The sequence below is a fragment of the Neomonachus schauinslandi genome, chromosome 12, assembly GCF_002201575.2.
Source record: "Neomonachus schauinslandi chromosome 12, ASM220157v2, whole genome shotgun sequence".
Taxonomy (NCBI): domain Eukaryota; kingdom Metazoa; phylum Chordata; class Mammalia; order Carnivora; family Phocidae; genus Neomonachus; species Neomonachus schauinslandi.
Genome location: NC_058414.1, coordinates 16732742 through 16754933, shown reverse-complemented (window position 1 = coordinate 16754933; position 22192 = coordinate 16732742). Strand labels below are relative to the sequence as shown.

The 22192-nt window shown below is 35.2% G+C and overlaps 2 protein-coding genes across 2 annotated transcripts in view; one reads left to right on the top strand and one right to left on the bottom strand.

The window, feature by feature from the left end:
- The window catches only part of COG5 (component of oligomeric golgi complex 5), a 305665-nt gene that overhangs the window by 200963 nt on the left and 82510 nt on the right, over positions 1-22192 (bottom strand).
- On the top strand, positions 18069-21621 carry GPR22 (G protein-coupled receptor 22). The gene is made up of 2 exons (XM_021682936.1): positions 18069-18139; positions 19780-21621. The coding sequence occupies exon 2, from the start codon at positions 19805-19807 to the stop codon at positions 21104-21106; it is 1302 nt and encodes a 433-aa protein (XP_021538611.1). The 5' UTR covers positions 18069-18139; positions 19780-19804; the 3' UTR covers positions 21107-21621.

The following is a 22192-nucleotide window of genomic DNA, read 5'->3' as shown; positions in this document are numbered from 1 at the left end:
CAAATCTCCCATATTAATGTAGTACATTCAAAAGATATAAATGATTGGAATTTCAAGAATTCCCCGGTTTTTAAATGTGACTCTTACAAGAGTTATTCCACATGGTACCATTAATGAAAATCTGAAAAATATAAGAGAACCAATCAGGAGAAGTCTGGGAAAATGGACAGGCCCAGGCTCACACATTAGCTAAAAGACTCTCTGAACATCAGCAACAACAACATGTGTTATACACTGTTGTCTCTGCAAATGAACAAATCACTGAAAATCAAGTTATCTTCCAAGACAAGTGAAAAACAGTCAAAACCTAAAATGTTAACTCATCTAATGTTTTCACAGAGCAATTTCCCCAGGTAACATAAGTCACTGTGAAAACACTTTTACTGGTCTCCTTTCTAAAGCTAGTGAAAACAAATGTATTTTTAACTTAACTGAAATATCTTCATTACATCACATGCTCAAAAAAAAGACCATAATAGCATGGCACAGTTTTGATTCTACTAGTATAAGAGTTCATCTATGAGTCAAAGGATTTAAATATTTGATACAGCTATTATGATACCAATAAAGTTCTTTTATTCTAGACTCAAATACCCTCAAATCTAAGCATAACGTCATTTAGGAATATTAAACTATTGTATTATGAAAACTTCCAGGTCATTCAGAGCATCTTTCTTCAATTTTGAATAATTTTGAGTTATATTTACATATCTAAAACATCCAATTCAAAACTAATTTTAGAAATTTACTCAAATAGATAAAACACTCATTAATGATGCCATTATATGTCCAACAAAAAGAGGGAGGGAGGGGAAATTCAAGAGTAAAAGACAATTACAAAACTAATCAAACAAGACAAAAGCAAGCAATGTAATTTAAGACACAAAGCCTTGCCAAATTGTAGTATATATGATTGCAAAAGAATAATCAAAGGAGGGGCGCCTGGGTGGCTCAGTTGGTTAAGTGTCCACCTTCGGCTCAGGCCATGATCCCAGGGTCCTGGGATCGAGTCCCGCATCGGGCTCCTTGCTCAGTGGCGAGCCTGCTTCTCTCTCTGCCTGCCGCTCTCCCTGCTTCTGTGCTCTCTCTCTGTCAAATAAATAAAATCTTTAAAAAAAGAATAATCAAAGGATAACTGCACCTAACAAAATAAATACTTAACACAGAGCATAAATAACTGCTCCATGATGTAGCCACTTAAGAGAACCTAACATAAATACAGTCCTTGAAAGCTCAAAATGATTTCAAATTTGAATTGAACTCAAAAAAATACATAAAATCTGAAAAGTAAAATCTACAGATGGAAGTCTAGTACTGTGTGTTTCACCTCTGGGAATTGCAGGCTGCACCATGATTCTATTCTTACATTACAAATCTGTTGTGTGGGGAGCAGGGGAGGAATAACTACGTTACAAAAAAAAAAGAATAGAACAAATTGTTGTAAGAACATGTAGTTTTTTAATGTGCCTTTATTCTTTACAAGTAACCTTATTCCTTAAAGTCTATTTTTTATATAAATGGATTCATCTATATTTAAAACACCTAATGCCCTTCATGTTTCTTAGTATGAGAATGATCCAGAAGTCACTGCTACTTGACTTATATTACTGTTTGTTTTCAAAATCCATAATATCACAACAAAAATGAGAAAGGGATTCTTTTGTATTTTTTCTTTCCCCATCATTAACCAAACACTCTTGCAAACCACCATCAAAGAGAAGAAAGAAGAGAGACTGGTTGGGACAGCAGCTGTGTTGAAGCTCAGAAAGGACATGCGTTGGCAGATTTGTGAGGTGATGCCTGTGACACAATGTGCCTAGATTTAGTCTGATTCTTGAATTTGAAAAACAAAAAAACAAAAAAACAAACCAACAACTCTGTACTTGATGTTTTGCCTTTTAGAGAACTATATCCCTCCCAACACAGAACATTTTTGCCTGAAATGTTCTAATTCATGAGTCTTATTATGTTGTCACTGGAGGAAAATGAAGGAAAACATGGCGAAGATCAACTAACTCATAAGTATGTATCATAAAAATACCTTGTACCTATATATTTTTATTACAGCTTAAAAGGAATTTTCTTCCATTTCCAATTTGAACTCAACTGAAAGTGCTTAAGATAAACTGTTGTGGTGGTGTGGGGTTTTTTTTTCCCTTAAAAATCAACATTTTGAGGGGTCATAAATGCAAAATTTAAAATGGCAGAACAGCAAATAAGCACATGTTGATACAGTACAATTGGAAGAATAAAGGAAGATAATCCATATGACAGCAAAATGGGACAAGTTGTAAATGAACTTGGAAGAGGACAAAGCAGGAATCCAGAGTATGCTTAGGCTTAAAGGAAAGGATATGTAATTATCTTCTCTTGACCCAATGAAAGGTAGACAAATAACCGAAGATCTAGATAGGCTTTTATATCGGATACATAGGTAGCAAGAAGCTGACAAAGCTCAAACCTCTGTTTTATCAGTAAAGTAAGAAGTAAGGTCTTCTGGTATAAATTAGAAGATAAGGTTGCTTGAACAAAGTTGCAGTGGTTTATGTCACAGGTGATCAAACTAAGGCCTACAGACCAACCATTAAAGCTAAGACTGGTTTTTACATTTTTTGAAGATTCAGAAAAGAAAACAAAGAATAATATGCAATACAGACTGTATGTGGCCCACAAAGCCTAAAATACTTACTCTATGGCCCCTTACAGAAAAAGTTTCCCAATCCCTAGTCAACATAACACCTGTGACAGAAGGGGAAATGACAAAAGACTAAATTTGCAAAGGCATTAATCTGCATAGCTATGTGATCTTTTCTCTAGCACTGTTATCTTTTTTGGAGGGGGGGCGGGAGGGGGAGGGGGGGAGTAACAGAGGCACTTATGAAAGAAAATTGTCCAGGGTAGATATTTTAAATGCAAAGACTCTAAATTACAGGACACAAAATATCACCAGCCTATTATTAGACTGTAACATAAGAACATGAAAAGTAAAACAGAGAGTTTAATCACTTTAAGACAGCAGTAAAAAGAACGCCCCAAGATGGTTCATAATTAATTACTAAAAGAAATTATAGGATAATTAGTTTTTAAACAAATTTGGAACTTCTGCTTCCAACCTAATAGAGTAACTGGTACAGGACTTACCCTAGCAACTGGAAAGCTGGACAAACTTTATGCTACTGTTTTCAGATCCTGGACAACAGAATAGCAAGGCTGTGACCCCTAGGAAACAAATGAAGTGAGCTCCAGAATTATCGAGGCTTTCTGCCTAAATACACGTTCCCCTACAACGTAAGGGAAAACCCCAGCAAAGCATAACTAATGGTCTATAGATGAGGTCAAGGAACAAATCTAAGTTAAGGAAGGCTGAGGTAACTGGAAGAGGAAGCAGGTCAAAATAATAGAAAAAGGCAAGCTAAGCAGAGGAAGACAACAAAATCCATTTACAGTGTTCAAATACAATGGCCAGTATCCAATCAAAAATTATTAGAGGGGCGCCTGGCTGGCTCAGTGGGTGGAGCGTGCAACTCTGGATCTCGGGGGGTTTAAGTTCGAGCCCCGTGTTGGATGTAGAGATTACTTTTTTAAAAATCTAAAAAAAAAAATAGAACCATCAAGCTGCAAAAAGATGACAGAATTAAGAGACAAAGACCGTAAAATATCTATTTTAACTATGAATACAAAGTTAAAGAAAACATGAACACAATGAAAAAAGAAATGGGAACTATAAAAATTGATCACATAAAATCTCTAGAGCTGAAAAACATAGTATTTGAACTGAAAAATTCACTGGAAGGGCTCAAAGTAGATCAGCCACTATAAAAAAGATCGAAGAACGTGAAATGAGAGCAAACCAAAACCACCCAAACTGAAACTACAAAAAAAATAAATGAACACAGCATCAGCGGTACATGTGACAATACCAGGATTCTAAAATATATGTTATCAGAGTCCCAAAGGAGAGGAAAGATGTGAGAAAGAAAAACTATTTGAAAAACAAATTTTTTTTCAAATTTGGTAAGAAAGCCAAAAACCAAGAACACGTAACAGCAGCCGTAGCAGCCGCCCAGACCCAAGAATCTATGTGAGCCCCAAGCAAAGGAGGAAGGGAAACACAAAGAAAACATACCAAAGCACATCACAATGAAATTATGGATAGAATGAAATAAAAAGAAAATCTGGAAAGGGGACAGAGGAAAACGATACATTACATAACAAAGAACAAAGATAAGAATGACCAGACTTCTCATCACAAACTACACATGCCACAAAACAACAAAATAACTTCTAAATGATCAAAGAAAAAAATAGTTCTCTACATCAAGTGAAAATAAGTCAAACCATGAGAGACTATGGACTCTGAGAAACAAACTGAGGGTTCTAGAGGGGAGGGGGGTGGGGGGATGGGCTAGCCTGGTGATGGGTATTAAAGAGAGCACCTATTGAATGGAGGACTGGGTGTTATATGCAAACAATGAATCATGGAACACTACATCAAAAACTAATGATGTAATGTATGGTGATTAACACAACATAATAAAAAAAATTTTTTTTAAATGGAAAATAAGTCAAAAACAACAAAACGAACACATTTTTACCAACAGCAGAAAGAATTTGTTGCCAGAAAGCCTGTACTACAAAAAAAAAAAGTCAGAGCTCTTCAAATCGAAGGAAAATACCAGAATCTCTGATGTATTAAAAAAAAAAAAAATGAAGTGTCAGAAAGTGTAAATACAGTTGATCCTTGAACAACACAGGTTTGAACTGTGTAGATCCACTTATACAGATTGTTTTTATATATACAGTACTGTAAATGTATTTTCTCGAGCTTACTTGAAGAATACAGTATACAACACATTGAACATACAAAATATGTGTTAACTGATTGTGCATGTTATCATTAAGGCTTCCAGTCAACGACAGGCTATTAGTAGTTACGTTCTGGGGGAGTTAAAAGTTATACACAGATTTTCAATTGTATGGGAGTCAGCATCCCAACCCCCGTGTTGTTCACAGGTCAACTATATATGCATAAATATAAAATTTTTTTCTTAAAAATTTACTTAAAAGTTGATTGTTTAAAACAAAAAATAACAGTTATGAAGTTTATCAAGCAAAAGTAAACATTTCTAAAAAACAGCACAAAAGATGGAAGAGGGACAAAGGAAGCGATATGATAATAAGGATCAAACATTATATATGATGTGATCTATAATTTGTAAATAGACTGTGATAAGTTAAACATGTATATCATAAAACCTAAAATAACCACTAAAATAAGAAAACTAAAAAATACAGGTAATGAGTCAGTAGACTACTTATTACTCCATTTTATTTATTCTATTTATTCATTATTAAAAATTAGTTACTAAAAATCCAAACAAAATGGAATAGTAAAAATCACTCCATCCAAAAGAAGTTAGAAAAGGAAGGAAAAAATGAGCAAATAACACACGGAGCAAACAAAACAAATGTCAAGTGGGGGCACCTGGGTGGCTCACTCGTTAAGCGTCTGCCTTTGGCTCAGGTCATGATCCCAGGGTCCTGGGATCGAGCCCCGCATCGGGCTCCCTGCCCCTCGGGAAGCCTGTTCTCCCACTCCCCCTGCTTGTGTTCCCACTCTCACTGTCTCTCTCTGTCAAATAAATAAATAAAATCTTAAAAAAAAAAAAAGTCAAATGGAGGGCTTAAATCTAAGGATATGGAAAATTATATTGAACGTAAATGCTCTGTACTCCAATTAAAAGATAGAGATCAAAATAGGAAAAAAAAAGCCAAAACAAATTATTACCAACTGCAAAAAACATATCCTTAAAACAAAGATACAGAAGAGTTAAAAATAAAAGACTGAGAAAATATGTATGATGTAAACCACAAAACAAACTTGTAGTAGCTACACTGATTATCAGACAAAGCAGACATCAGAACAAGAATATTAGGGTTAAAGACATACATTTCATAATAATCTTAAATGTAAATATGTCCAGTAAAAATAGATGATGTAAAAACTAGAAAAAGTCAAAGGAGAAATAGACCAATCCAGAATTATAGCTGGAAACTTTACAACTCCTCTTTCAATAAAAAGTTACTTTCAGTAAAAAGCTAGTAGAACAAACATAAAATCAGGAAGGCTAGAGAAGATGGGACCAATGTTATCAATCAACTTGACCTTAAATTATTTAACATTTAAGAAACACTATGCCCAACAATGGGAGAAAACACATTATTTTCAAATACGGAACATTCACCAAAACAGACTGTATTTTGGGCCATTAAACAAACCTAAATATGTTTTTTAAAACTGTAATTTTACCAATTATGTTCTCCTAATGGAATTAAATGTGAAATAATAAAAAAATTAGAAAAATTACCAAATATTTGGAAATTGAAATTTTTTTAAAAAAATAACCCAGGTGTCAGCAAAGAAATACAAGGGAAATTAAAAAGCATACTAAAATGAGTGATATACATAATTGAATTTGTGAGACGTAGGTAAACTGTACCGAGCACACATTAGATAAAAAGAGATTAAAGTCTGAGGCGCCTGGGTGGCTCAGTTGGTTAAGCGACTGCCTTCGGCTCAGGTCATGATCCTGGAGTCCCGGGATCGAGTCCCGCATCAGCTCCCTGCTTGGCAGGGAGTCTGCTTCTCCCTCTGACCCTCCTCCCTCTCATGCTCTCTGTCTCTCATTCTCTCTCTCTCAAATAAAAAAAAAAAAGAGAGATTAAAGTCTATTAAAGATACTTTCACCAAAGTAGTAGATGGAAGGAAATACTAAAGGTAAGAGCAGAAATCAATAAAATAAAAATAATAAGAAAAACACTGTTCACTAAGAACAGTGAAACCAAATGTTGGTTATTTGAAAAGATTAGTAAAATTAATATACCTTTAGGCAAACTGAAAAAAAAGAAGATACAAATAGCCAATATCAATAATGAAAGGGAGATACAGTACCAATCCTACGGATACTAAAATATAATGAGAAACTTAAAAACAAATGGATGCTAATAAATTTGGCAAATTAAATGATATAAACAAGTTATTCAACTTTACTTACCATCAAAACAGACACAAGAAAATAGAAACTCTGAATCCATCATCTATTAAATTATTTGAATTTATAACTATAAGATTTAAATAACATAAAACCTGGGCTCGAGTATTTTCTCTTTTGAATTTGCCAGACATTTAATGAAGGACTGGTTTCGATCTTACACACATTTTTTTAAACTAAAAAAAGAAAAAACATTTTTCAATTCACTTTACAAATCCAACACTGTCCTCATTCTAAAACCAGATAAAAACATTATAATAAAAGAAAATGGCAGATCAATATCTCTCACGAATATACAGACAAAAGACTTTACCAAAATATTTGCAAATAAAATCATGCAATATCTTATTGGATATTCTACCATGACCAAGTGGGTCATGACATTAACTTATTATCACGGTAAATAGCTGCCAGGACAGCTGAGGTTATAGGGCAACCAACCAACTCAAACTCTAAGGAAAAACAGGTGCCTTGAAGAACATATAGGACATGAGCACCCTTAGGAAAACAATACTGGATACCAGTAAAAGTAATTCAGCTAAGGCTGTTAATGAACTGCTAGAGACTGAATGTGTGCTAGCAAGAGATATAGAACCTATGGAGGCCACAAACAAAAAAGGAAAGGCGTATGTATACAAAGGTTGTTCAAAAACCTCACCAGGTACACACACACACACACACAAAAAGATTAGGTGCAGAGGAAAAGGCTAGGGAAAGCACCCCTCCTGGCATGGGAGTAGTGAGAGTAGCAGCCACTGAGAGCAAGGCATAAAGTCCAGCCTGGATCCTTTCCACCATCTCTAATACAAGGAGGAAAAAAGGCCTGAAACCACTGAAGGAAATGCAACAAATCCTATCACTCTCTGGATACTGTTGAAAACCCATTAAAGCTAGGGCAAGGAAACAGCAAAACAAAACAAAACCTAAAACTCTGGGGGAGAAAAAAAGAATTAGTCCTACAAGCGGAAGTAGGGAAGGGACGTTGAGAAGTCCCCTTTCCCAAAACCCAGAACACAGTGGTTGCCCAGTCTATTATGATGGGTAAGTTGCTATATCCAAAACAGTAATGGATCTGGGTAGAAATGGCAGCAATCTGGGAAGTACAGGCTTGAGTAAGCCAAACTGACTGACAGCCACAATTTGTTTCCATAGTCTGCAGCCCCAAAGAGAGATGTTTTTGATCTGTTGATCTTCCAAGTGGCACACCTGAAGGCTGGGCTACTGGCAACAACCCAAGAAGCCCAAGAGTCCTTAAGTACACCTACAATGTTCATCAAGGGGTGTATTGGTCAGAGCTATGAGAACAGAGTCGAGTGGTGACATCCACTCTGTTTTCTGTAGCTGGTACTGGTTGAAAAGCTGCAGCAGCAAAATGGATACCATCAGCTTACATCTGGGTTGAACTCTAAGTGAACCAGGCCAAGGTATCTATAGGAACTTCTGTGAATCAAGGGCCCCACTAATCGAGGGTCTTTGCTTTAAGAAGTGAGAGATGCTATTTCAGGGTAAGAGATAAGGTTTCTCCCAAAAGGGGTCACTTCCACCCCTTCATGCAACACCAAGATGACACTAAGGCCAGGCTGGCTGCATCACTGAACAAACCATTTTCATTTGATCAGTGCAATTTCTTGGGTCCATTTCTTGTTAATTGTTAAGTCTGAATTAACCTACCCTCAAAATGGCAATATCATGCCAGAGAGTTGCAAGGAGTCTATGGGTCAGGTGTGTAGTTTTAACAAGACCTGAGCAGTAGGCCTTTTCAAAAGAGGTGCACTTGGTAGCTGGGTCAGGCAGGTGGCACTGCTGTACTAAGAAATGGCCTGAGTACCTTAGCAGCCCTGTGTCTTTAACTAAAGCTGTGATTTTTCTTTTCTGTCCTCTAGGGATAATCCACTGTTTGTGCTGGATCACTCAGGGAGGGGACATGCAGCATCCCACGAATGGAAGAATCTCCTGTGAACTCATAAGCATTCACAGTGTAAGCATGTAGAAGTAAAAACGGCAATACCAAATATACACTTGGCAGAGGAAGCCAGAACAACAGTATACTGAACAGGCCCTGAGACTCCACCCACACTCTAGCTTTTCTTGAATTTGACTGTTTCCCCCCTGCATGAACATAGACCAAGGAATTTAACACATACACAAAAGGGACTACAGCCATAGCTGCCAGGAGAAGACACGATTTTCTGACCAGGAGCATGGGGCGTACATGGTAGTCGGGTAGTGGGGGAAGCTAGCTAGCCTGCAGAGGAAGACTGAAGTGGTGGGAGGCTTTTCTTCTGCTTGGCTCCTCACCCCAGGGTCCGTGCCACTTCCTCCCGCATGCCTCCCAGCTCCTGCAAGAGCCTGGGCGTCCTTAATTTGCCCTGCACACACTGATATAGCTCCACCATGCAGCCCTCAGAGCCTTCAGCCTCGCTTGCCATCTCGTGTGCTTTCTCCCCATTGGACCAGGTAGGATGGTGCTTGCACCCTATCCAACAGAACTGTAAAAGTTTGAATTCTCCCCATCCCTGAAGTTCTGTACCATACCAGGCTTTACCTTAAGCAGCTGAGATTAAAGGGAGAGAGAGGAATCAGAGGGCACAAAGAGTAGCTCTGCACCAATAAGCAAGACTTACATATATGTTCAAACTGCCTACTCGAATTCAACAAATAAAGTAATAATGTATTCAGTCTACCCATCCTCATTGCTGACACCTTTTATTTTAGTCTGGGAACCCCTGGATTCAGCAGCTACAGCCATACTGCCTTTTGCCTAGGGCCCAGAGGCTTACTGCCTTATTGACATAATAACACTTTCTTTCTCTAGCCTAGAGAGTAAGCATCAACCAAAGCATCATTCAGGAAGCTCTGTTCTACCTCTCACTGCTTAGCCTCTAAATATTCATTAATGGGTAAGTCAGTAGGAGATCTACTAGCTTCTCACTTCAACAAGAGCATTTGCTACTGGATCTCATATCCCCTAAACTGGCCCACAAGGGCACTTGTCTTTTTTCTTGCAGGAAGCCATGTTTCTGTCAACATCATGACCTTATTCCAAAACTGTCAAAAATCATGAAGGGTCTAGGATTTTACTCTACTTGCAAGCTGTGAAGCTAGTCTGTTCTTGTCATGGATGCTGGCAGAAGACATACCATGCCTGGGACACAAGGAAAGGACCTTAATACCCATGACACAGCAAGCAGTAAGAGGATCATGTCAGTGACAGTTCACCTTCCCATTCAAGTTCCCTTGGCAGAGGGGCCTAGGTGAATACTCTGTATACAGTGGATTTGCTTTACAGCCAAACAACACTGAGCTTAGAAAATTTACCATTTTTATAACAAGCAGAAGCAAGTCTGCTCTTTATCTGGGGAGTCATTACTGCATACCTCAAAGTTGCTAGCTTTAAACGTAACCCTGAGAACTGGACCAGATAAAGAACAGTCAGGTCTTTGCAATCTTGGTATACCCAGCAATACCCGGCATACCCCAGGACATTCAGGAATGCTCAGGGCTCTTGGCAGGGTGCTTTTCCCAATACACTCCTATCAAATCTAATACCAGAAGTCCTAAGCGGGACAATAACACAAGAAAGAAAAGTCACACGTGGTTCAAGAATAAGTCAACGGTCTCTATTTACAGAAGATATTAATTACCTGTACAGAAAATACCATGGATTTCATTTTATTTATTTTTTATTTATTCATTTGAGACACACACACACAGAGACAGTGCGCACGAGAGCATGAGCAGGGGGAGAGGCAGAGGGAGAGGGGAGAAGCAGGCTCCCTGCTGAGTCAGGAGCCCGATGTGGGGCTCGATCCCAGGACCCCGGGATCATGACCTGAGCCGAAGGCAGACACTTAACCATCTGAGCCACCCAGGCGCCCCATGGATTTCATTTTTAAAAAAGCCCCCAAATTAATATATGAGTTTAGTAAAGTTGCAGGATACAACGTCAATAAAAAATACCCTATTTCTTTTTTTTTTTTTTTTAAAGATTTTATTTATTTATTTGACAGAGAGAGAGACAGTGAGAGCAGGAACACAAGCAGGGGGAGTGGGAGAGGGAGAAGCAGGCTTCCCGCCGAGCAGGGAGCCTGATGCGGGGCTCAATCCCAGGACCCTAGGATCATGACCTGAGCCGAAGGCAGACGCTTAACGACTGAGCCACCCAGGCACCCGAAAATACCCTATTTTTATATACAAAAAGTTAAAAATTGGAATTTTGTTTCAAAAAAATTAGGTACTACTTCAATAGCACTAAGGAAGAGAAATAATTAGGTGCAAATCTAACAAAATATGTGCAGGATCTATAAACTAAATACTATAAAACACTAATAAAATAAATCAAAGATCTAAAAATAATAGACACCGTGTCCATAAATTGAAAGACTCAGGGCGCCTGGGTGGCTCAGTTGGTTAAGCGACTGCCTTCGGCTCAGGTCAAGATCCTGGAGTCCCGGGATCGAGTCCCGCATCGGGCTCCCTGCTCGGCAGGGAGTCTGCTTCTCCCTCTGACCCTCCCCCCTCTCATGTGCTCTCTCTCATTCTCTCTCTCTCAAATAAATAAATAAAAAAAAATCTTTAAAAGAAAGACTCAATATTGTTTAAGCAGTCGATTCTCCCCCAAATTGATCCTTAAGTCATCTGCATTATCAATCAAAATCACAGAACTTTTTGTAGATAGTATATCCCTAAATGGGGACTAGAAGTAGCAGTAACTAAAGATATATTGCTGTATTTTAATAGCACAAGGTCACCAGTGAGCAGAGCCTTTAACTACTATCAGTAAACTGTGCAAATGCATCCATTTTCCCAAACAGGTACCCTAAGTAGTACCTAACAGACCACCAGTTCATCCATGACCATTCCACATCTCCCACTAGATCACAGGACTCATTAACAGCACGAACAAGGGGATTTGCCATAACTTTGGTAAATATATTATCTAGTTCAATGACTGACTTGGTTTCAGGACACAGAAATGAATGTGATTCTGCATAATAAACCACAAAGGAGAATTTTACAAAGAAAATGAAGTAACAGAAAAGTAAGAAGAGAAGCCAATGAGGGAAAAAAGCACAAACATGACTGTATAATTCTTTGATATAAGAGAAAAACATTAACAAAAAGCATCCATAATATTTAAGAATGTAAAGAGGAATATAAGTCAGTGAAAACAGAAACCCAAAACATTGAGAGCAGGGGTGTTAATAACTTAGACAAGGCCCCCGAAACAACATGCCAACATTAGGACAACAAACAGAAACTAAAAAGTAGTAATAGTCACAGGGTCCAAAATCTAGGTTCGGATGAGAAAATGGAAAGGAAAGCCATGTATTTATTTTCATAATATATGTGATGCTGGCAAATGACTTAAAAATATAGTATAAAAAATAAAAATGAAAAATTTTAAATGTCCAACTTAGGTGAAGTAGGAAGGCTGGGGAGAAACATTTTGTGGAGTTTTTCTGTTAAAAGTATATAATTCTTATGCATGTACTTTATCTAATTATAATCAGTTTTCAATTATTCTCATACCAATAATGAATCACCAACATTGCTGACTCTACTACCTTGGCTACTCCCCACTTGATGAAGGTTTCAGCAGATGGTCCATTTCTATTTTTCTGGTAAAACATTTGTTATGAAAGAAATTTAAAGTTGAGAAGCCAAATGAAATTTCTGAATTACCTTTAAACCAAAATAATCCTTTCTTCATTGGGCTTTAGTATCAGAGATACCTGAGAGTTAGCTATGTCAAGTATTCATTGAAAAAGCACCCTTGAAGCAATACAATTTTAAAAGGGGATTTTTTCAGCAATTAGAAACTGCTTTTGCATATATATTTTGCAAACTGTTTCAAAGCACTTTTCAGTAGTGGCTAATTACAATATTTCACAAAGTTGAATTTTTTTTTTACTTACAAACTCAGAATCATCAAAAAAGTAGCATCAGAATCAGACACAAGCTGGATTAAGAATGACCTGGTATCAACAGTGCAATGTAAATGTGAACAACAAATTACTCTCTCACATTCACGGCTGTTCAAACTTACGGGAACAAATGTATACAATTAAAAATCAGACTCCCATATCAAAAATGTTAGGAATTGAAATCCCTATGCAATCAAAATATTTAAAACAACAACAAAAAAACAGAACTCGGTGAAAGGATTTTAATGGAGATATTTGGGGTCTTAGATTCATATCTATTGCTTAGTTATCATTTGCAAGTTAAAACTGTTTTTCTAGGTTATTAATTAGCTAATTAATAATTAAACTATAAAATTATTTTATAACATAAAATCTGGTCTTAAGTCACCAGTTGTTCAAAATTAGTATCCTATATAAATACAAAATATATTAAATGCACAGTGTAAAAATTTGTTACTATGGAAATAAGAATCTTTGTAAATTCTGACATGTAATTTGACACTAAATTTTTCGTGAAAACAATATAATCTAATTCTGAATCCAGTGGTTTAGATATTTTCACCTCTGTTAAAAATAAAACAAAGGAAGTTAGGATTATCCAGCTAAGAAATCACTAAAACAATTCATGGTTTTTAAAAGGAAAACTATACTAAATGTTGTGTGCAATAAAAACACTGCTGTTTGTGATATCTTGTGTATCCTTAATCACAAGTCACTTATTTGCACAGGGAATAATGAGCAATGTCCAAATCTGAGCTTTTTTGCTGCCATTATTTCTTAGAGAGAATTTGTTTATTCAGAATAGTCTGAGTATAACTTGGAAACACTGTATTACAGAGGGCTAAAGAAAACACAGAAATAAACTTCAACAAAAAGAATCAAAGCTATATTGTGTCCCAAAGAATGCTTGATTTGCCAAAAGTCATATAACTAATAAGCAGTGACTGAACCCAATCATCCAATTTTAAGTCCCAAGTAGCTTCAGAATTTTCCAGAGAGGGGGCCAACGATGGGGTGATGGGGGGAGGGGGGAGGAGCTTACAGAGTTCCAACACTGGCTCTGCTACTAACTTACCTAGACTTTTTCAGGTCATTAAACTTCTTTGTGCCTTGGTTGCCTCTACTCCATAGGGATATTTTGATAATAAACATAAGCATACTTGAACTCTTTGGCAGAAAAGCACTCTGTGTATTTCACTACGTTAATGATTTCTTGTCCCCACCACAAGTTTCAATTGAAGCTAATATCTTTTCTCCAATTTTAGTTTGAAGCTCTGGTTTTAGTCTGAACCTTAAAATAACATTGTGTGTGCGTGTGCTTGCACACTATCTTTCAACATGGTTGGCATTCTAACAACATCCTTTTCTGCAACCTTCAAAATGCATGAAAAGTAGCACAACAACATTTTAATTTTTAGCATTACCAAAGCTGTGCATAAAATTTTAGGAATTCACAACAAAATTTTCCACCACACCACTCTCAACTTCTATACAAATGCAATTCAAAACTCATATATTACTCAGCCAGCCCCCTGTGAAGCTAAAACACTACCAGAAGATTACAAAAATGTATACTGCTTTTTAAAATTATAAAAGAACAATTCCAGTTACAAATTAAAAATTTAGCATACATTTTTAAAAATATTAATATTCCTAAAATAATGGAAATAAGTGATCAATATTCTAATAATTCAGTCATTTGCAAGGACTTCTATTTTGTCAACAGAATCCAGCCACTTCATATACTTACATCTAAAAAAGCATTTTCTTCAATACTGAGAGTAGGTAAACAAAGTTAATAGAAATTTAATTTTAAAGTTATATTTTAAGTTAATTACTTCTACTTGTTTTTATTCTCTCGACAACCTATCTATCTTAAAATAATTTAGCCTTATATAACTTATGAAGACACATAACTACTAACTTCTTTTTCCTTTACTGATATGTTTACCTGATAACATTAGCACATAGCTACATATAATATTTAAGGCACAGCAATCCATTAAAAGTGCCCAGGTTAAAAACAGAAATAGCCAGTTGAAATAAAATACTATGGCAAATGATCAGTATATATCTACTAAATAAAAAGGTTACCAAAGGTGAAGACGGAGAAGTGATCTGAAAGGAAAGCACATGATTAAATCTTTATATATTGAGACTATGTTAATAGTAATAGAATTTTAAAAAAACATTTTAGAGTAGAACCACCTTGGAACAACTTCATTAAAATTCTGAATGAATGGAATGAATGAACACCTGAATGAATCCTGCAGTCATAACAAGGTTTACCACCTTGAGATGCTCACAACAATTTGAAATACACAGAGAAGACGACTTGAATACAAACCAACTAGTTGAAATTCAATGTGGTTCACAGTAAGGATGCAGTGGGTTTCTATTTGTAGAACAAAGAATCTCAACCAAAAACATATATTACGACTAAAATATTCTTGAGTGCAATCATCTAGGCTTCATAAAGAATATACACTTTTTACCGTGTAATTCTTTCTTGCCCCCTTCCACCCTCCTGCATTTTTTGTTTGGCATAAGTGAACAACAAACCAGAATAGAATACACATTTTTAAAAGACCAATTTATTCATACTCTATTTAAAAGCAGCATACAACCACTTATAAATATAGCCTTTTAAAAAAGCATCCTTATATAAAACAGTTGGGGGGGGGGGGTTTGGAAATCCCTGCTATACATATGAAGCACGGTTTAAGCCCAATACAACTGACCAATCAAAATTAGTGAATGCACTGCATCTCTCTGCAGTGGGGAGAAGCGAGCGACAAGGTAGGCTGTCATTCTGCAAAAGCTGCCCAGAACAGGCTTTCCTCTGAAAAGCAGTGCCATTCCTTTTTAGAGAGACTGAATCTAAATGTTGTCTCTGGAGACAAGAAGCCTTCAGTATGTTCAATTACTTCATTACGTTTTTCAGATGCTTATTGATTTCACAGTAGGAAGAGTGAGAGACTGCAGCAGCCTCTAAGCAGCACCACACGTTCCATACATTAGCAGTACTGCTGAGACAATGGCACAGTACAGACACATATTTTCATTAAGGTCTTTTCTGAAGAGATGTTTATGACCCTCTTCCCCCAGTCCTCTGCTAACAAGTGAACCAAATGAATCAATCAAAACTGGAAACGCTTCAACTACATCAGGAATGTATCAAATCTTTAGCGGAGGTAAGATGTGTTCCCTTATTACAGTATAAGCTGCTTTTGAACTGGCATAGTGGGGTAAAATTACTTTGAAAAATTTCAACCTAATTTTAACAGTTTATTTGCTTAATTCTATTTATTGTTAAACATGTATTTTTTAGATTGATTTAAGACATGACATTTTCAATGTACTTTTTTTAGGGTGCAATGTTAAATACCAAAAATTTTCTTTGTTGATTCACTACGAAGACATCAGCTTTTAAGTCACTTCAGACCTACTAAAATATTCTTAATGTCATCAGTATAGTTTTTCTCAAGTACTCAAAAAATGCTTATATTTCTTAAAAGGACCAGGTTTACTATTTAGCTATTATTTATTACTCAGTTTTAGGTTACGTTCATTATTGGGCATGTTCATTGAAAATTATTTAATTTGCAGTTACATTTTGCATTACCTTTTACATTTCAACTACATGAACAACTCATCAGTGGAAATTTATAGCATCTAATTGTGGAATCTGTTTTAATCAGTTAATATTCAAACCATGTGCTAATAATTAAACAAGCTACAATATTTCCCAGTAGGAAATAGTGTTAAATTTATTGTAAAGACAAGAGAGAACGACAGTATGTTTAGTGTATGCTAATTGCTCATAATCTCTGAAAACATAGGTTAGCTTCTAAACGGAGAGCAGAAATTAGTTTTAAAACTGCAGCTTTTCCTTCATGGTTATATTTATGTTACCTCTGTTACTAAATAACATAATATTTGCAATCTCTGTTAAGAAAAGAAAATATTTACAGAATCCCTTAAATCTATGCATAAGTTGTGGCTCTACTAATACAGTTTACTTACTTTGATAATGAATACTGTGTATGGTGTTAAAGTCAACAAAACTAAAGTAACTTTGCGTTCTTTGGAAATTATTAGGAACCCTATTAACCATTTTTTTTCTTTTTCACAAGGGCCCACAGCAGCTAATTCAGTATTTACAACTGACAATATGAAGAATGCATCTGATCAAACATCTCCTAGCTGCCTGAACCATAAACTGCAGGATATTCTTCTAACACATGAATTTAAGACATTAAGGAGTTAAAACCAGAAAATACAGGTCCACATTACTGCTGGGATATAACACATGGACAGTAATCATCCTAAGAAGATGCTATATAAAATAGACACAAAAAGAAAAACAATTTAACTGCAAAAGCCTGAAAACAAAATGGTGAGCATTCTTAAAGGGGGAGTTTACACTTTAATATACCAGGATTGTGGAGCTGTTTCCTGAAGAAACAATGAGGCACAGAATGCCAAAAAGAGAATGCCATACATTAGCAGCAAGCTAAATAAAGCTTTATCAATTATTTTCTGCACTAAATATTCAGATATTCGTAGCAGCTGATATTACTAAAGGATTTTTTCATCTAAGTTTTATGACTATGCATCCTCTTCTAATGAAAACAAATCAAATTAAATAGCAGATGGTTTTATCAAAAGAACATGGACTGGATTTATAATATAAAGCAAGTTATGTGATCAAGAAATCATTTCAAACTAACGAGGACTGCTATAGAAACAGATTTACATTTGTAACAAAAGGATGTCCAAATACATTTTAGAAGCTAGAAACCGTGTGTTTTCACATGTTCTGGAAAATAAAGAGAGACTATCATATATTCCCTCAAAGGGAAATATAATTCCTATCATTTGAGGAAGTTTCTCTTGGTCGTGACTTTTTAAGGCAAAACAAACACAAATATTTTGTACTGGTCTTTAGAAATTCATCAGCCAACTAAATCTCACAATTCATGCAGTTTGAAGTATTGGAGAGAAAATGAAAGAATTTCTACAAGACATGAAATAAAACACAGCTACTTCACTGTTGTCAGGTAAAAATTCATGTCAAAATCTGTCAATGACATCATGTACCAATTTGTGAAAAACTGCTATAGTGAGCCAAAAGGCCCATAAGGCAACAGCAAACAGGTAGGTCAGAAGATGCATGCACCCCACCACACTGTTTAACATTTACAAAAGAAAACAATCTTGCTCTAGAGGAGATGCATTTTACTTAGTTACCCTCTAACTTGGCATTTCTGCTTTATCTAATTATAAATCTAACTGATGTGACAAAGACCTGATGTTTAATCTGTCAGTTCCGAAAATTTGGCACACTTAAAATTTTCCATTTTTATAGGATTTCACTGTTAGCTAAGACTTTCACTTGAGTATATGCCTCTAGTAATACCTTATACCAAGCTCAAAAGGAATTAATAATATTATCAATGTTTCTGAAATATTGCCCCTAAAATAATATGGATAAATAAAATAGTATTCTGAAAGCTGTCAAAGGTTACATCAAGTTAAAGGTTAACATGAATTTTGGAAATTATTATAGCCTTTATAATTTATGTTTGATTATGATTTTGCAGTCAAAATGCTGTACTTGAAATGTGAAATATAGTTGGTTGTATGACTTTATATTTTAAGTGAATATACTCATTACTGACATATTAGCCCAGAAAATCAGACATTATTTTTATAAATTATTCTAACCCTCTATATATTATAGATTTACATGAATTGGCAAAAGAGCTTGTTTTTTTAATTTTCCTCAAAATTATACACACTGGGTGATTTATACAAAAGGTTTCACATGGAATGTGTAAACTTTAAAAGATTCCTCAGAAAATGGATTTCAGATACTCCTTTTCCAAAATTTCATATTTTACTTTAAAAATCCTGTTTAAACAAACAAAATCAACTGATATAGTCTTTTAAACCACTCCAAAAATGGTTATTTCTTAACATGATATTAAATTTCAATTTCCTTCTTCCACAATAAATGAGAGGGTGTGGTCACAAAATAAATCATTCATTGTAGTGATTAGTACTCTTTTACCAAGTTTTGTGGTGTTATACTTTAATATCCTTTTTCATCCAATTTTTATAACATAAGTTTGTCCATTATAAAGTTCGGTGAGCATTTTCACTACAAAATATGTAATATTTATCATTTCCCTACTTTCTATGGGAAATAGCTCCAAATATCCCCAAGCACACTGTAGACTCTTAAGAATTTCAACCAAGAACATGGACAAAATGGTTTTAAAGAACTAGTGCTCTGTGCCATTTATCATTTTAAATGAACACTTGTCCTGTTCATTTGAAATCTCAGGAGAATAATTACACCAACACTAATTACGCTAGAACATATTAAGATAGCATCTATTACCCACCTACACACAACAGTTTAAAATGAAATCTTAAAACACCAGGCTAAACTTAGTTCTGCATACTGGGTAGTTTTATTGTACAGAAATATACTGTATCTCAATAAGTTTGAAAAACCCAAATGAGGAAAATCTTTTTGAGATATTAAGTAATTTTGAACTATACAGGAGTATTCCCCATACAATCACCTTCAAAGGGAGAATCCAATTTCCTGTTATATCAAAACAATGCAACCTTGATTCTCCTAATTCTACCTTTGCCATTAATAGTTTAGAAACTTAAAAATTAAGCCAAGTACACAATAAAAATATTTTTTTTTACAAAAAACACATGTTTTACACGTCCTTTAAATTGCCAAATATCAAAAGAGTTTATTCTATTTCACTTTCTAGGGAAAACACGAACTGCTCCAAAAGAATGTGTTTTTCTCCCGTTGTGGAAATCAACATGCAGTCTGAATCTAACATTACAGTGCGAGATGACATCGATGACATCAACACCAATATGTACCAACCACTATCATACCCATTAAGCTTTCAAGTGTCTCTCACCGGATTTCTTATGTTAGAAATTGTGTTGGGACTTGGCAGCAACCTCACCGTATTGGTACTTTACTGCATGAAATCCAACTTAATCAACTCTGTCAGTAACATTATTACCATGAATCTTCATGTACTTGATGTAATAATTTGTGTGGGATGTATTCCTCTAACAATAGTTATCCTTCTGCTTTCACTGGAGAGTAACACTGCTCTCATCTGCTGTTTCCATGAGGCCTGTGTATCTTTTGCAAGTGTCTCAACAGCAATCAACGTTTTTGCTATCACTCTGGACAGATATGACATCTCTGTGAAACCTGCAAACCGAATTCTGACAATGGGCAGAGCTGTAATGCTAATGATATCCATTTGGATTTTTTCATTTTTCTCTTTCCTGATTCCCTTTATTGAGGTAAATTTTTTCAGTCTTCAAAGTGGAAATACATGGGAAAACAAGACACTTTTGTGTGTCAGTACAAATGAATACTACACTGAACTGGGAATGTATTATCACCTGCTAGTACAGATCCCAATATTCTTTTTCACTGTCATAGTAATGTTAATCACATACACCAAAATCCTTCAGGCTCTTAATATTCGAATCGGCACAAGATTTTCCACAGGGCAGAAGAAGAAAGCAAGAAAGAAAAAGACACTTTCTCTAACCACGCAGCATGAGACTACAGACCTGTCACAAAGCAGTGGTGGGAGAAATGTGGTCTTTGGCGTAAGAACTTCAGTCTCAGTAATAATTGCCCTCCGGCGAGCTGTGAAACGACACCGTGAACGACGGGAGAGGCAAAAAAGAGTCTTCAGGATGTCTTTATTGATTATTTCTACATTTCTTCTCTGCTGGACACCAATTTCTGTTTTAAATACCACTATTTTATGTTTAGGCCCAAGTGACCTTTTAGTAAAATTAAGGTTGTGTTTTCTAGTCATGGCTTATGGAACAACTATATTTCACCCTTTATTATATGCATTTACTAGACAAAAATTTCAAAAGGTCTTGAAAAGTAAAATGAAAAAGCGAGTTGTTTCTATAGTGGAAGCTGATCCTCTGCCTAATAATGCTGTAATACACAATTCTTGGATCGATCCTAAAAGAAACAAAAAAATTACCTTTGAAGATAGTGAAATAAGAGAAAAATGTTTAGTACCTCAGGTTGTCACAGACTAGGGAAACATCTAAGTTTCATTAAGCCCACATTTAAATTGTAAAAAAATGAAATTACTGCCAAATATAAGAAAAAACATTTTAAGTATTGGTTATGTTGTAAATTTTCAATGTAAATGTCAAGATTAGATTAGGTCATATATATTCAATTTCTTCATTACAGTGTATTTGTTGCATGGCAGTTTGTTAAAGTAATATTGTGTATTTTTGTCAATATTATGTCCATCAGAAGATATTCATGTAAGTCATATTTTCTAAATAATAAATACATAGCCTTAAAACAGTGTATAACTTCAAAATGTAATGACACAGGTATCCTTTTCTTTTTTTTTATGAAGTGTATTTGTTTCTAAGCCACAAACTATAGATATATTTGTATAAATGACAAGTGGGATAGCACTTTAATATAAGAGCAAAAATTATGGTCTCCAAACAAAATAATTCAGGATTTTCTATGTCACTACCTTATGTTTTCTGGTATAGTCTACCTGCTATAATATTTGATGCATCAAAAATAATGAACTATGTGTGAAACTTTATCCTTTTTTTTTTTTTTTTGAGTACAGAAAATTGTAGGATTTATCAGGATTTTAAAATTTAAGAACCAAGAAACAACCCTATATATATACACTCTAAGATAGGGAAATTTTGAAATTCAAGTTTATTATTATGAAAAAGAGATTGATTTTTCTAAGATCAAGGGCACTATGCCTATAAATATACAAAATACACTGACAATAAAGGGAAGGAAGAAAACTAAAGCACCAGCCTCTTTCTTCCTTCCTCACTTTGCGTGAGTCTAAGCCAAATGCTCTGGATTAATATACTGGTAAAAACCAGTACATTAAAATAAACTAACTTCCTAACTTTATTCAAATCAGCCTTTTTGTATAACAGAAGTCAACTATTAAAATCTGAATAAAAGAAAAAAAGACTTTCTATCACTGTAGAGAAGCTTTACAAAGCCAATGATTTCTAATTTTAGATACATAGCAACTTAAGAGTAATAAAATTTACACAAGGTTCCTATACTATCATAACTTCCAAATGTTTCAAAATAGAATAGTTCTATTTCCACTCTTAAAATCA

Bases quoted from the DNA above. Each gene is read 5' to 3' on its own strand.
- GPR22 (XM_021682936.1), top strand. From the start codon at position 19,805: ATGTGTTTTTCTCCCGTTGTGGAAATCAACATGCAGTCTGAATCTAAC.